We start from the raw sequence: 14,920 nt of genomic DNA, 5'->3' as shown, positions 1-14,920 counted from the left end.
GGGTTCCCCCCGATAGAAAATATGGGCGGTATACCCTTTCCCGCCAGAAGTTAGGGCGCGTTGGGAAACACCCCTTAGGGTGGATAAGGCGCTCACACGCTTATCAGAACAAGTGGCGGTACCGTCTATAGATAGGGCCGTCCTCAAGGAGCCAGCTGACAGGAGGCTGGAAAAATATCATAAAAAGTATATACACACATACTGGTGTTATACTGCGACCAGCGATCGCCTCAGCCTGGATGTGCAGAGCTGGGGTGGCTTGGTCGGATTCCCTGACTAAAAATATTGATACCCTTGACAGGGACAGTATTTTATTGACTATAGAGCATTTAAAGGATGTATTTCTATATATGCGAGATGCACAGAGGGATATTTGCACTCTGGCATCAAGAGTAAGTGCGATGTCCATATCTGCCAGAACTGCAGAAAAAGACACCGTCTTTTCAGCTTCAGTCCTTTCGTCCCTATAAGAGTCATATCTGCCCAGGGATAGAGGAAAGGGAAGAAGACTGCAGCAGGCAGCCCATTCCCAGGAACAGAAGCGTTCCACCGCTTCTGACAAGCTCTCAGCATGACGCTGAGACCGTACAGGACCCCTGGATCCTACAAGTAGTATCCCAGGGGTACAGTTTGGAATGTCGAGACGTTTCCCCTGCGCAGGCTCCTGAAGTCTGCTTTACCAAGGTCTCCCTCCGACAAGGAGGCAGTATGGGAAAAAATTCACGAGCTGTATTCCCAGCAGGTGATAATTAAATTACCCCTCCTACAACAAGAAAAGGGGTATTATTCCACACTATATTGTGGTACTGAAGCCAGAAGGCTAGGTGAGACCTATTCTAAATCTAAAAAAATTTGAACACTTACAAAGGTTCAAATCAAGATGGAGTCACTCAGAGCAGTGATAACGAACCGGGAAGAAGGGGACTATCTGGTGTCCCGAGACATCAGGGATGCTTACCTCCATGTCCCAAATTTGCTCTTATCACTAAGGGTACCTCAGGTTCGTGGTACAGAACTGTCACTATCAGTTTCAGACGCTGCCGTTTGGATTGTCTACGGCACCCCGGGTCTTTACCAAGGTAATGGCCGAAATGATGGTTCTTCTTCGAAGAAAAGGCGTCTTAATTATCCCTTACTTGGACGATCTCCTGATAAGGGCAAAGTCCAGGGAACAGTTGGAGGTCGGAGTAGCACTATCTCGGATACTGTTACAACAGCAGGGGTGGATTCTAAATATTCCAAAATCGCAGCTGATCCCGACAACAAGTCTCCTGTGCTTAGGGATGATTCTGGACACAGTCCAGAAAAAGGTGTTTCTCCCGGAAGAGAAAGCCAGGGAGTTATCCGAGCTAGTCAGGAACCTCCTAAAATCAGTGCATCATTGCACAAGGGCCATGGTAAAAAAATGGTGACTTCCTTCGAAGCAATTCCAGTCGGCAGATTTCATGCAAGAACTTTTCAGTGGGATCTGCTGGACAAATGGTCCGGATCGCATCTTCAGATGCATCAGCGGATAACCCTATATCCAAGGACAAGGGTGTCTCTCCTGTGGTGGTTACAGAGTGCTCATCTTCTAGAGGGCCGCAGATTCGGCATTCAGTTTTGGATGTTGGTGACCACGGAGGCCAGCCCGAGAGGCTGGGGAGCAGTCACACAAGGAAAAAATTTCCAGGGAGTGTGATCAAGTCTGGAGATTTTTCTCCACATAAATATAGCTAAGGGTAAAATTATAATGCTCTAAGCTTAGCAAGACCTCTGCTTCAAGGTCAGCCGGTATTGATCCAGTGGGATAAAACATCACGGCAGTCGCCCACGTAAATAGACAGGGCGGCACAAGAAGCAGGAGGGCAGTGGCAAAAACTGCAAGGACTTTTCGCTGGGCGGAAAATCATGTGATAGCACTGTCAGCAGTGTTTCATTCCGGGAATGGAAACTGGGAAGCAGACTTCCTCAGTAGGCACGACCTCCACCCGGCAGAGTGGGAACTTCATGGGGAAGTTTTCCACATAATTGTAAACCGTTGGGAATTACCAAAGGTGGACATGATGGCGTCCCGTCTGAACAAAAAACGGGACAGGTATTGCGCCAGGTTAAGAGACCCTCAGGCAATAGCTGTGGACGTTCTGGTAACACCGTGGGTGTACCAGTCGGTGTATGTGTTCCATCCTCTGCTTTTCATACCTAAGGTACTGAGAATTATAAGACGTAGAGGAGTAAGAACTATACTCATGGCTCCGGATTGGCCAAGAAGGACTTGGTACCCGGAACTTCAAGAGATGCTCACAGAGGACTTATGGCCTCTGCCGCTAAGAAGGGACTTGTTTCAGCAAGTACCATGTCTGTTCCAAGACTTACCGCAGCTGCGTTTGACGGCATGGCGGTGGAACGCCGGATCCTAAGGGAAAAGGCATTCAGGAAGAGGTCATTCCTACCCTGGTCAAAGCCAGAAAGGAGGTGACCGCACAACATTATCACCACATGTGGCGAAAATATGTTGCGTGGTGTGAGGCCAGGAAGGCCCCACGAAGAAATTTCAACTCGGTCGATTCCTGCATTTCTTGCAAACAGGAGTGTCTATGGGCCTCAAATTGGGGTCCATTAAGGTTCAAATTTCGGCCCTGTCGATTTTTCTTCCAGAAAGAATTGGCTTCAGTTCCTGAAGTCCAGAAGTTTGTCAAGGGAGTATTGCATATACAACCCCCTTTTGTGCCTCCAGTGGCACTGTGGGATCTCAACGTAGTTCTGGGATTCCTCAAAACACATTGGTTTAAAACCAGTCAAATCTGTGGATTTGAAGCATCTCACATGAAAAGTGAACATGCTCTTGGACCTGGCCTGGACCAGGCGAGTGTCAAATTGGTGGTTTTTTTCTCAAAAAAGCCCATATCTGTTTGTCCATTCGGACAGGGCAGAGCTGCGGACTCGTCCCCAGTTCTCTCCCTAAGGTGGTGTCAGTGTTTCACCTGAACCAGCTTATTGGGGTGTCTTGCGCCTACTAGGGACTTGGAGGACTCCAAGTTGCTAGATGTGGTCAGGGCCCTGAAAATATAGGTTCCAGGACGGCTGGAGTCAGGAAAACTGACTTGCTGTTATCCTGTATGCACCCAACAAACTGGGTGCTCTTGCTTTTAAGCAGACTTTTGCTAGTTGGATGTGTAATACAATTCAGCTTGCACATTCTGTGGCAGGCCTGCCACAGCCAAAATATGTAAATGCCCATTCCACAAGGAAGGTGGGCTCATCTTGGGCGGCTGCCCGAGGGGTCTCGGCTTTACAACTTTGCCGAGCGGCTATTTAGTCAGGGGCAAACACGTTTGTAAAATCCTACAAATTTGATACCCTGGCTAAGGAGGACCTGGAGTTCTCTCATTCGGTGCTGCAGAGTCATCCGCACTCTCCCGCCCGTTTGGGAGCTTTGGTATAATCCCCATGGTCCTTTCAGGAACCCCAGCATCCACTAGGACGATAGAGAAAATAAGAATTTACTTACCGATAATTCTATTTCTCGGAGTCCGTAGTGGATGCTGGGCGCCCATCCCAAGTGCGGATTATCTGCATTACTTGTACATAGTTACAAAAATCGGGTTATTATTGTTGTGAGCCATCCTTTCAGAGGCTCCGCTGTTATCATACTGTTAACTGGGTTCAGATCACAAGTTGTACAGTGTGATTGGTGTGGCTGGTATGAGTCTTACCCGGGATTCATAAATCCTTCCTTATTGTGTACGCTCGTCCGGGCACAGTACCTAACTGAGGCTTGGAGGAGGGTCATAGGGGGAGGAGCCAGTGCACACCACCTGATCCTAAAGCTTTACTTTTTGTGCCCTGTCTCCTGCGGAGCCGCTATTCCCCATGGTCCTTTCAGGAACCCCAGCATCCACTACGGACTCCGAGAAATAGAATTATCGGTAAGTAAATTCTTATTATATATATAATATATAATTTTCTCAATTAGAAACTTTTGGCCTAGGGGTGCTGTGAAAAAAATTCTGATACTCTAGGGTGCCGTAACTCAAAAAAGTTTGGGAACCCCTGTCTTATACTCTATGCTTCCTCCTCAGTGCCCATCAGACACCATGTGGAACTGGTATTCTGGGGATGAATCCCCCTCCCCTGCAGGGGTAAGTGCCTACTAAGTGACCTTTTATTCTTTGATACATTTATTTAAAACTAAATCGGTATCTTTCTCTATTAGGGTCCACAGTGATCCACAGGATCTACCTTGGGATATTAGACAACGAAACGGGCACCAAACAGTTAAGCTTTTCAGACTCCCAGGATGCAATGGGCCAGCCCTCTATATCGCCGCCTTCCGGCTCAGGCAATTCAGTTTTTTGTTTAGTGGGGTAGGAGCTGGACCACTACGGGGTATATTCAATTGGGGTCGGATCCATTCCGACATGCATTTGTCTGAATGGATCCGACAACCCCTATTCAATCTCCTCTCAATTCGACTTTTAAAAAGTCGAATTGAGATGAGGGACCCAGGGGAGGAGAGGGGGGGAGGGGGGAGACGCGGGGAGACGGAGGAGAGCAGCGTTGCAGTAGCGCTGCAGGAGGTTGTCTCACAGCCACCCGACCTCACGGCAGTGTCCACCCGGCTCCAGCAAGCATGACCTCACTTGCTGGAGTCGGGAGGACGCTGCCGTGAGCGGCGCGGCTGTGAGACATCCTGCTGTTCTGCTGTAGCGCTTCTGTCCCCTGTATGCCTGCGGCTGTCCCCCGTCTCCCCGCAGCTTTCCTCCCCCCCCCCCCCCCCCCCCACTCCCTCCTCTCCTCCTCTGGGTCCCACATCTCAGTCCGACATTTTCTTATGTCGGACAGCAATGGTCGGAAACGGGGCCACTCAAAAGTGGGTAAATCGGCAGCTATACCGCCGATTCACGTACTATTCGACAAGTCGAATTCCACGAGTCGTCGAATAAAAACTGATGGGACTGAATAGGTCGAATCACTGTTTGACCATAAAAGTCAAAAACGGACGTCTTTTCGACAGACGGCAGTTTTCGACCCTAATTGAATATACCCCTAGAACGGTTGAGCTGCAAATTCTTTTGCAGCCACAAGGTTCAGGAGAAATATGAGGAAAAATTACTTCACAGAAAGGGTAGTGGACAAGTGGAATAGCCTCCCATCAGAGGTGGTAGACATGCATGGGAAAGACATAAGGATATCCTTACAAAGAAATATGGATCAAATAAGTTTTGAGATAAAAATATGGTTAAAAAAAGGGCAGACTAGATGTGCCAAGTGGTTTTTATCTGCCGTCACATTCTAAGCTTTTGTTATTTTGTATAGTATTTTTTCTTTTTCCGAGTAAGCTTTCTATGCGTCTTAAAACGCATAACAGAAAAGAAGATCCAAAAACTCTCCACCGGGTCGCAACAACTGTTACCTCGGAGTACACTGCTGTTTCGGCGGGCGCCAGACTGGAGGTGCTAGCAAGTCCGTACTGATGATCCCAGGCTGCAGCTGGAGAATAGGGAGAAGGTAAGGCGTCTTTTTCTGGTTAGCGGTTTCAGACGCATAAAAGGCAGCCTTACTATTCTGGGTGGAGACTACTGGACAGTCGCTGACTCGGCTCCCTGCTCGGGTGCACCGTGCTAGGCCTCAGGGATCATAGGCTCTGGGGATTATTTGAGTCCGCGATCCTGGAGGTTGATGTCCGTAGTGGCGAGTAAGATGCTCCCTGGTCGTCCCTCCCCCCCCAGTTTATGACCAGTTTCCGCCGAGTCTCCTGCCATGAACTGATTTACGCTTCCGTCTGAGACGCTTAACATACTATACCGGTCATAGTCGCATGTGCAGCTGGATACACTGGTGTGTCTGATTCGCTGAGCCGTTTGTTTGCGGCATGGTCGCATACGGAAGCGGGGTTTAAGTCTCCCTGTATACCGCTCTCCTGAGGCAGGTGATACAGCACTGAGTTCCTACCTACCCTTGTTATTGAGTAGTTGAGTAGGTACCTGATGCAAATGAGCGTTGTGAACATTTACTGTATTATTCGCTGTGCGTCTGAATACGCTAGTCTCCGGTATAAGGTTTCATAGTTACATAGTTGTTGAGGTTGAAAAAAGACAGATGTCCATCGGGTTCATCCTGTATAATAAATGTTTTTTTTTTTTAATCGTTATTTAATGATGTATCCTTGGATATTTTTTTCCGCTAGGAATTTATCTAATCCATTTTGAAACTTATTGATTGAGTCCACCATTACTACCTTCTCTAGCAGAGAATTCCAAATCCTTACTGCTCTTACTGTGAAGAACCCTTTCCTCCATTGTGTATGAAATTGTTTTTCTTCTAACCTCAGGGGGTGTCCTCGTGTCCTATGTAGTGTTTTTTTGATAAACAAATCGTTTGATAAATCCTTGTATTGCCCCTTAATGTATTTAAAAATATTAATAATGTCCCCTCTCAGTCGCCTCTTTTCCAGTGTGAACATATCTAACCTTTTAAGTCTTTCCTCATAATTCAGTGCCTCTAACCCCTTAACCAGTTTGGTGGCTCGCCTCTGAACCTTTTCGAGTTCCAAGATATCTTTTTTTATAGTGCGGTGCCCAGAACTATACACAATATTCCAGGTGTGGCCGCACCAATGATTTAAGGTAATGCAGCAATGTTTTTTCCTACCTATATGTATTGTGTAGTTGAAACATGTGCTCATTGCATATTGTGTGTGTGTGTGTGTGTGTGTGTGTATGTATGTGTGTATATATATATATATATATATATATATATTTCTCTAACGTCCTAGTGGATGCTGGGGACTCCGTCAGGACCATGGGGAATAGCGGGCTCCGCAGGAGACAGGGCACATCTAAAAAGCTCTTTAGGTCACATGGTGTGTACTGGCTCCTCCCCCTATGACCCTCCTCCAGGCTTCAGTTAGGTTTCTGTGCCCGGCCGAGTAGGGTGCAACCTGGATGGCTCTCTTATAGAGCTGTTTAGAAAAGTCTTTTTTAGGTTAAACTAATCAGTGATTCCTGCTGGCGACAGGATCACTGCAACGTGGGACTTAGGGGAGAGACTTGCAACTCACCTGCGTGCAGGAGGATTGAAGTCTTAGGCTACTGGACACTGAGCTCCAGAGGGAGTCGGAACACAGGTCAGCCTGGGGTTCGTCCCGGAGCCGCGCCGCCGATCCCCCTTACAGACGCTGAAGACGGCGGAGACGGAGGTCCGGTGACAGGCGGCAGAAGGCTTCTCAGTCTTCATAGAGGTAGCGCACAGCACTGCAGCTGTGCGCCATTGTTGTCTCACAGGCTCACTGACACGGTCACGGAGGGTGCAGGGCGCTGCTGGGGGCGCCCTGGGCAGCAATATAAATACCTAATTTGGCAAAAGAAATACACCACATATAGCCATTAAGGCTATATGTGTGTATTTTAACCCAGGCCAGTATTAAAAAACCGGGAGGAGAAGCCCGCCGAGAAAGGGGCGGAGCTTATTCTCCTCAGCACACAGGCGCCATTTTCCCTCACAGAAAGGCTGAGGGGAAGGCTCCCATGCTCTCCCCTGCACTGCACTACAGAAACAGGGTTAAAACAGAGAGGGGGGGCAATGATTTGGCGATATAAATATATATAAATGCTATAAGGGAGGAACACTTATATAAAGGTTGTCCCTGTATAATTATAGCATTTTGGTGTGTGCTGGCAAACTCTCCCTCTGTCTCCCCAAAGGGCTAGTGGGTCCTGTCCTCTATCAGAGCATTCCCTGTGTGTGTGCTGTAGGTCGGTACGTGTGTGTCGACATGTATGAGGAAAATGTTGGTGAGGAGACGGAGCAAATTGCCTGTAATAGTGATGTCACTCTCTAGGGAGTCGACACATGAATGGATGGCTTACTTATGGAATTACGTGATAATGTCAACACGCTGCAAGCCGGTTGACGACATGAGACAGCCGGCGGACAAATTAGTATTGGTCCAGGCGTCTCAGACACCGTCAGGGGCTTGTAAAAACGCCCATTTACCTCAGTCGGTCGACAGACACTGACACGGACACTGACCCCAGTGTCGACGGTGAAGAAACAAACGTATTTTTCCTTTAGGGCCACAAGTTACATGTTAAGGGCAATGAAGGAGGTGTTACATATTTCTGATACCACAAGTACCACAAATAAGGGTATTTTGTAGGGTGGGAATAAACTACTTGTAGTTTTGCCTGAATCAGATAAATTAAATGAAGTGTGTGATGATACGTGGGGTTCCTCCGATAGAAAGTTATGGGCGGTATACCCTTCCCCGCCAGAAGTAAGGGCGAGTTGGAAAACACACCTTAGGGATAAGGTGCTCACACGCTTATAAAAACAAGGCGTTACCGTCTCCAGATACGGCCGCCTCAAGGAGCCAGCTGATAGGATGCTGGAAAATATCATAACAGTATATACACACATACTGGTGTTATACTACGACCAGCAATCGCCTCAGCATGGATGTGCAGCGCTGAGGGGGCTTGGTCGGATTTCCTGACTGAAAATTTTGATACCCTTGACAGGGACAAGATTTTATTTACTATAGAGCATTTTAAGGATGCATTTCTATATATGCGTGATGCGCAGAGGCATATATTGTATTCTGGCATCAAGAGTAAATGTGATGTACATATCTGCCAGACGAATACACGACAGTGGTCAGGTGAGGCAGATTCCAGACGGCATATGGAAGTATTGCCGTATAAAGGGGCGGTCCATTGGACCTGGTGGCCATGGCAACAGCTGAAAAATCCACCTTTTGTTACCCCGAGTCACATATCGGCAAGAAAGGACACAGTCTTTTCAGTCTCAGTCCTTTCGTCCCCATACGGGCAGGCGGGCAAAGGCCAGTCATATCTGCCCAGGGGTAGAGGAAAGGGAAGAAGACTGCAGCAAGCAGCCCATTCCCAGGAACAGAAGCCCCTCACAGCTTCTGCCAAGTCCGCAACATAACTCTGGGGCCGTACAAGCGGACTCAGGTGCGGTAGGGGGTCATCTCAAGAGTTTCAGCACGCAGTGGGCTCACTCGCAAGGGAACTCCGGGATCCTACATGTAGTATCCCAGGTGTACATTAGAAATTCGAGACGTCTCCCCCTCACACAATTCACAGGCTGTATTCCCAGCAGGTGATAATCAAAGTACCCCTTTTACAGAAGGGGGTAGTATTCCACACTATATTGTGGTACTGAAGCCAACCGGCTCGGTGAGATCTGAAATATTTGAACACTTACATACAAGCGTTCAAATCAAGATGGAGTCACTCGGAGCAGTGATAGCGAACCAGGAAGAAGGGGACGATATGGTGTCACTGGATATCAGGGACGCTTACCTACAGGTCCAAATTTGCCCTTCTCACCAAGGGTACTTCAGGTTCCTGGTACAGAACTGTCAATATCAGTTCAGACGCTGCCGTTTGGATTGTCCACGGCGCCCCGGGTCTTTACCAAGGTAATGGCCGGAATGATGAATTTTCTTAAAAGAAACATGGACGCTTTCCTGATAAGGGCAAGGTCCAGAGAACAGTTGGAGGTCGGAGTAGCACTATCTTAAGTAGTGCTACGACAGCACGAGTGGATTCTAAATATTCCAAAATCGCAGCTTTTTCCGACGACACGTCTACTGTTCCTAGGGATGATTCTGGACACAGTCCAGAAAAACGTGTTTCTCCCAGTGGAGAAAGCCAGGGAGTTATCCGAGATAATCGGGATCCTCCTAAAACCAGGAAAAGTGTCAGTACATCATTGCACAAGAGTCCTGGTAAAAATGGTGGCTTATTACGAAGCAATTCCATTCGGCAGATTTCCCGCAAGAATTCTTCAATGGGATCTGCTGGACAAATGGTCCGGATCGCATCCTCAGATGCATCAGCGGATAACCCTATATCCAAGGACAAGGGTGTCTCTCCTGTGGTGATTACAGAGTGCTCATCTTCTAGAGGGCCGCAGATTCGGCATTCAGGATTGGATGCCGGTGACCACGGAGGCCAGCCTGAGAGGCTGGGGAACAGTCACACAGGGAAAAAAAAAAAAAAAAAAAAAAAAAAAAATTTCCAGGGAAGTGTGATTAAGTCTGGAGAATTCTCTCCGCATAAATAAGCTTAGAGCAAATATATAGTGCTCCAAACTTAGCAAGACCTCTGCTTCAAGGTCAGCCGGTATTGATCCAGTGGGATAACGTCACGGCAGTCGCCCACGTAAACAGAAAGGGCGGCACAAGAAGCAGGAGGGCAGTGTCAAAACTGCAAGGATTTTTCGCTAGGCGGAAAATCATGTGATAGCACTGTCAGCAGTGTTCTTTCCGGGAGTGGACGACTGGGAAGCAGACTTCCTCAGCAGGCATGACCTCCACCCGGGAGAGTGGAAACTTCATAGGGAAGTTTTTTCAGCATGATTGTGGACCGTTGGCAAAGACCAAAGGTGGACATGATGGCGTCCCGCCCGAACAAAAAACGGGGCAGGTATTCCGCCAGGTCTTGAGACCTTCAGGCGATAGCTGTGGATGTTCTGGTAACACCGTGGGTGTACCAGTCAGTGTATGTGTTCCCTCCTCTGTTTCTCATAACCAAGGTATTGAGAATTATAAGACATAGAGGAGTATGAACTATACTAGTGGCTCCGGATTGGCCAAGAGGGACTTGGTACCCGGAACTTCAAGAGATGCTCACAGAGGACTAAGGGCCTGGGGAGCTAAGAAGGGACTTGCTTCAGCAAGTACCATGTCTATTCCAAGATTTACCGCGGCTGCGTGTGACGGCATGGCGGTTGAATGCCGGATCCTGAAGGGAAAAGGCATTCCATAAGAGGTCATACCTACCTTGGTTAAAGCCAGGAAGGAGGTGACCGCACAACGTCATCACCACATGTGGTGAAAATATGTTGCGTGGGTGAGGCCAGGAAGGCTCCACGAAGGAAATTCAACTAGGTCGATTTCTACATTTCCTGAAAACAGGAGTGTTTTGAGCCTCAAATTGGGTTTCATTAAGATTTAAATTTCGGCCCTGTAGATTTTCTTCCAGAAAGAATTGACTTCAGTTCCTGAAGTCCAGATTGTAAAGGGTGTATTGCATATACAGCTCTTTTGTGCCTCTAGGGGCACCGTGAAATCTCAACATAGTGTTGGGATTCCTTATATTCATATTGGTTTGAACCGCTCAAATCTGTGGATTTGAAATATCTCACATGGAAAGTGACCATGCTGTTGACCAATATCTCACATGGAAAGTGACCATGTTGTTAGCCCTGGCCTCGGCCAGGCGATTGTCAGAATGGGCGGCTTTGTCTTACAAAAGCCCATATTAAAAAATTTTCCATTTGAACAGGGCAGAACTGGGTCTCGTCTCCAGTTTCTTCCTAAAGGGGTGTCAGCGTTTTCACCTGAAACAACCTATTGTGGTGCCTGCGGCTACTAGGGACTTGGAGGACTCCAAATTACTAGACGTTGTCAGGGCCCTAAAATATATATATATATATATATAGTTAGGACGGCTGGTGTCAGAAAGTCTGACTTGCTGTTTATATTGTATGCACCCAACAAGCTGGGTGCGTCTGCTTCTAAGCAGTCTATTGCACGCTGGATTTGTAGTACAATTCAGCTTGCACATTCTGTGGCAGGCCTGTCACAGTCGAAATATGTAGATGCCCATTCCACAAGGAAGGTGGCATTCATCCTGGGCGGCTGCCCGAGGAGTCTCGGCATTATAACTTTGTCGAGCAGTTACGTGGTCAGGGGAGAACACGTTTGTAAAATTTTACAAATTTGATACTCTGGCTAAAGAGGACCTGGAGTTCTCTCATTCGGTGCTGCAGAGTCATCCGCACTCTCCCGCCCGTTTGGGAGCTTTGGTATAATCCCCATGGTCCTGACGGAGTCCCCAGCATCCACTAGGATGTTAGAGAAAATAAGATTTTACTTACCGATAAATCTATTTCTCGTAGTCCGTAGTGGATGCTGGGCGCCCATCCCAAGTGCGGATTGTCTGCAATGTTGTACATAGTTATTGTTACAAAAAAATCGGGTTATTACTATTGTTGTGAGCCATCTTTTAGAGGCTACTTCGTTTTGTTATCATACTGTTAACTGGGTTCAGATCACAAGTTGTACGGTGTGATTGGTGTGGCTGGTATGAGTCTTACCCGGGATTCAAGATCCTTCCTTATTGTGTACGCTCGTCCGGGCACAGTACCTAACTGAAGCCTGGAGGAGGGTCATAGGGGGAGGAGCCAGTACACACCATGTGACCTAAAGAGCTTTTTAGATGTGCCCTGTCTCCTGCGGAGCCCGCTATTCCCCATGGTCCTGACGGAGTCCCCAGCATCCACTACGGACTACGAGAAATAGATTTATCGGTAAGTAAAATCTTATTATATATATATATATGTGTATATATATATATATATATATATATAATTTCATGTGACTGATTGCTAGTGTGGCTGCTGACTTTAAACTCTGTTTCTGTTTCTCTCTGTTATTCAGATCCTCAATGCTGGTGCGAGGCAGGGTAGGATCTGATTATATTTCACTTTAAAGTATTAAAGTGAGGACGGTCACCTTTATACGTAGAATTACACTGATTGTTGTGGTAATTATTGTTGCTCTATCCAAGAATGGCAAAAGTGATGAGGCACCTACATTAACATCATGTTTGTCCTGCAAAGCTGGGTTTACCACCCAGGATCTGTTACAAGATGACTTGTGTGCGAATTGGTATAATTTTCATAAAAGCCTTCTGAATAAACCAGATCCAAGCCAGGTACCTGTTCAATCACAGGAAACTCCTTGGGCAGCTTTTGCACAGACGTTGTCCAAATTAGCAGACCGTATGGTGCCTACAGTAACAGGTATGGGGTAACCACTTAACCTTTACAAGCAGCATCCCACTTGGGTCATGCCACATCCAGTGCAGAAAATGGCTCAGTCCTCGGCTGCCTTTCAGCAAAAACAAGCTGATAGGCCCAAGGAATTGAAGTCCAAAGACATGGAGCATCATCTTCACATGCTACACATTTTTCAGAATTAGGGGATACTGCAGGTGATGAAGCTGAATCCTCCCATTCTGAATTTGCATCTAGAGAGGAGGAGCACTCTTCTTCAGTGGATATACCTGATTAAATTCAGGCTGTTAAATCTATTCAGTCAATCGAGTAGGCAGCAGATCCTTTGCTAAAATCTAAGGCTCCTATGTTTAAACGTTCAGTAAAAACAGAATTTCCTAACTCAGATCAACTGAAGGAAATTATGCAAGATGCTTGGATTACACCTAGTAAGAAGTTTAAGATTCCCCTCAAAATTGGGTTCTTTCTATCTTTTTCCTGTTGTGGACTGTTTAAAAAGGGAGATTCCTCCCATGGTAGATGCACACGTAGTTTGACTCGTGCGTAAATCTACATTACCTCTGCCTTCAACATCCTTAAATTATGTGACTGACATAAAGATTGATGGGTTTCTTAAGACTGTTTTTACTTTTAGAAGGGGCAGTGACTAGCCCAGCTATGGTCACAGCCTGGGTGGCTAAAGCAGTGGCAGGCTGGGCAGAAGCTTTGAAAGATGATCAGCTGCTTTTATGGAAGAAGCTGCCCTGAATATGGGTACAGTAGCTTCTCAGGCCATAGCTTCCTCAGTAGCAGCTCGCAGAGCTATCTGGTTACGTGCATGGAAGGACGATTTGGAGTCCAAGAAGGTCCTGGAATCTTTGCCTTTTATTGGGAATATCCTGTTTGGCACAGAATCAGATAACATTCTTATGTCTGAAGCAAACTCCAAAAAAGTGAAGCCTAAACCCAGTTTTCCTGCTTTCTGGTCCTTTCGGGCTCAATGTAAAGCAAAAGGAAAGTTTTACAGCAAGCAGTCTTAGTCAGAAAAATCTGGTAGGACTAAGAAGAAACAGACTTGGTCAACCAGATGCCCAACTACTAAAAAAGAAGACGCGCCATCAGACTGATGGTGTGGGCCTCCACCGGGGAATCCCAGAGTGAGAGGCCGACTTCTTCGTTTTGCACAGGTTTGGCAACAAACCACCACAGATACCTGGCTGCAAGAAACAGTGTTTCATGGTTATGCTTTTTCCTTCAGGAAAAACCTTCCTCAAAGATTTTTTGTATCAGCCCGCCAGTTCAGAAACTACTTCAGTCCGGAGTGATAGTTCCGATTTCTACAGCACAGAGGGGACGAGGTTTCTATTCTAACCTATTTCTAGTTCAGAAACCAAATGGGTCTTACCTACCCAATCTCAAGACTCTGAACAAATATATCTGGGTGAGCGCTATTTTGTATTGTGTGGCACCTGTAAATAGAATTTGTTAAACAATTGTTTACAGCTCTTTTATAGACAATTTTGTTGAAGTCCAGGATTTGCATTCATGAAGAGTAGTGTTGATTCCTATCTGTCTCTACCTCTTATCGGCCAGCGGGATTCCTCAGTCCTTAGTGTGAAGTTATCCAGGCTATGGTGCCGGTGGATTTTATGGTGTCCCTGGATATTCAGGATGCTTGCCTCCATGTACCTATAGCATCTTCTCATCAATGCTATCTCAGGTTTGCTATCCTCCAACAACATTCCAAGTTTCAGGTTCTACCTTTTGAACAGGCTACAGCCCCCAGGCTATTTAACAAGATCATGGTGGTAATGGCAGCTCACCTTCGTCATCATGGAATAAGCAATTTCCCACATCTAGACAACTTGCTTATCCTGGCTCAGTCTCAGGAAACTCTGTAACGCCATCTTCAAGTGACTATAGCCTATAGGCTCACGACTGGCTCATAAATTGGGCAAAGTCCTCCTTAGTTCCGTCACAACGGATGACACATCTGGGGGCTTTATTGGATACCAGTATTCAGAGAATCTTTCTGCTTCTGAACAAAAGAAATACCAATTCAGGTTTGCTCGGAAGGAGGCGTGCAAAGTAGAATGGCAATGAAGGAGGTAAGTCGCACATTATGGTG

At 46.8% G+C, this 14,920-nt stretch overlaps 1 protein-coding gene across 6 annotated transcripts in view; it reads left to right on the top strand.

Annotated features, from left to right (window-relative positions):
- The window catches only part of LOC134970257 (golgin subfamily B member 1-like), a 375,865-nt gene that overhangs the window by 28,192 nt on the left and 332,753 nt on the right, over window positions 1-14,920 (top strand). For 5 of the 6 annotated variants that reach the window (XM_063946249.1, XM_063946248.1, XM_063946253.1 and 2 more), the window contains exon 2: window positions 4,062-4,121. The exons of the other annotated variant lie outside the window; for it this stretch is intronic. In XM_063946249.1, coding sequence (XP_063802319.1) covers window positions 4,077-4,121 — 45 coding nt within the window. In that variant the 5' untranslated portion in view covers window positions 4,062-4,076. The remainder of the gene's footprint in view (window positions 1-4,061; window positions 4,122-14,920) is intronic. 6 annotated transcript variants of the gene reach the window in all.

The sequence above is a fragment of the Pseudophryne corroboree genome, chromosome 11, assembly GCF_028390025.1.
Source record: "Pseudophryne corroboree isolate aPseCor3 chromosome 11, aPseCor3.hap2, whole genome shotgun sequence".
Lineage (NCBI taxonomy): Eukaryota > Metazoa > Chordata > Amphibia > Anura > Myobatrachidae > Pseudophryne > Pseudophryne corroboree.
Note: the sequence above shows the minus strand (reverse complement) of the source record. Positions and strands in the feature narration are given on the sequence as shown.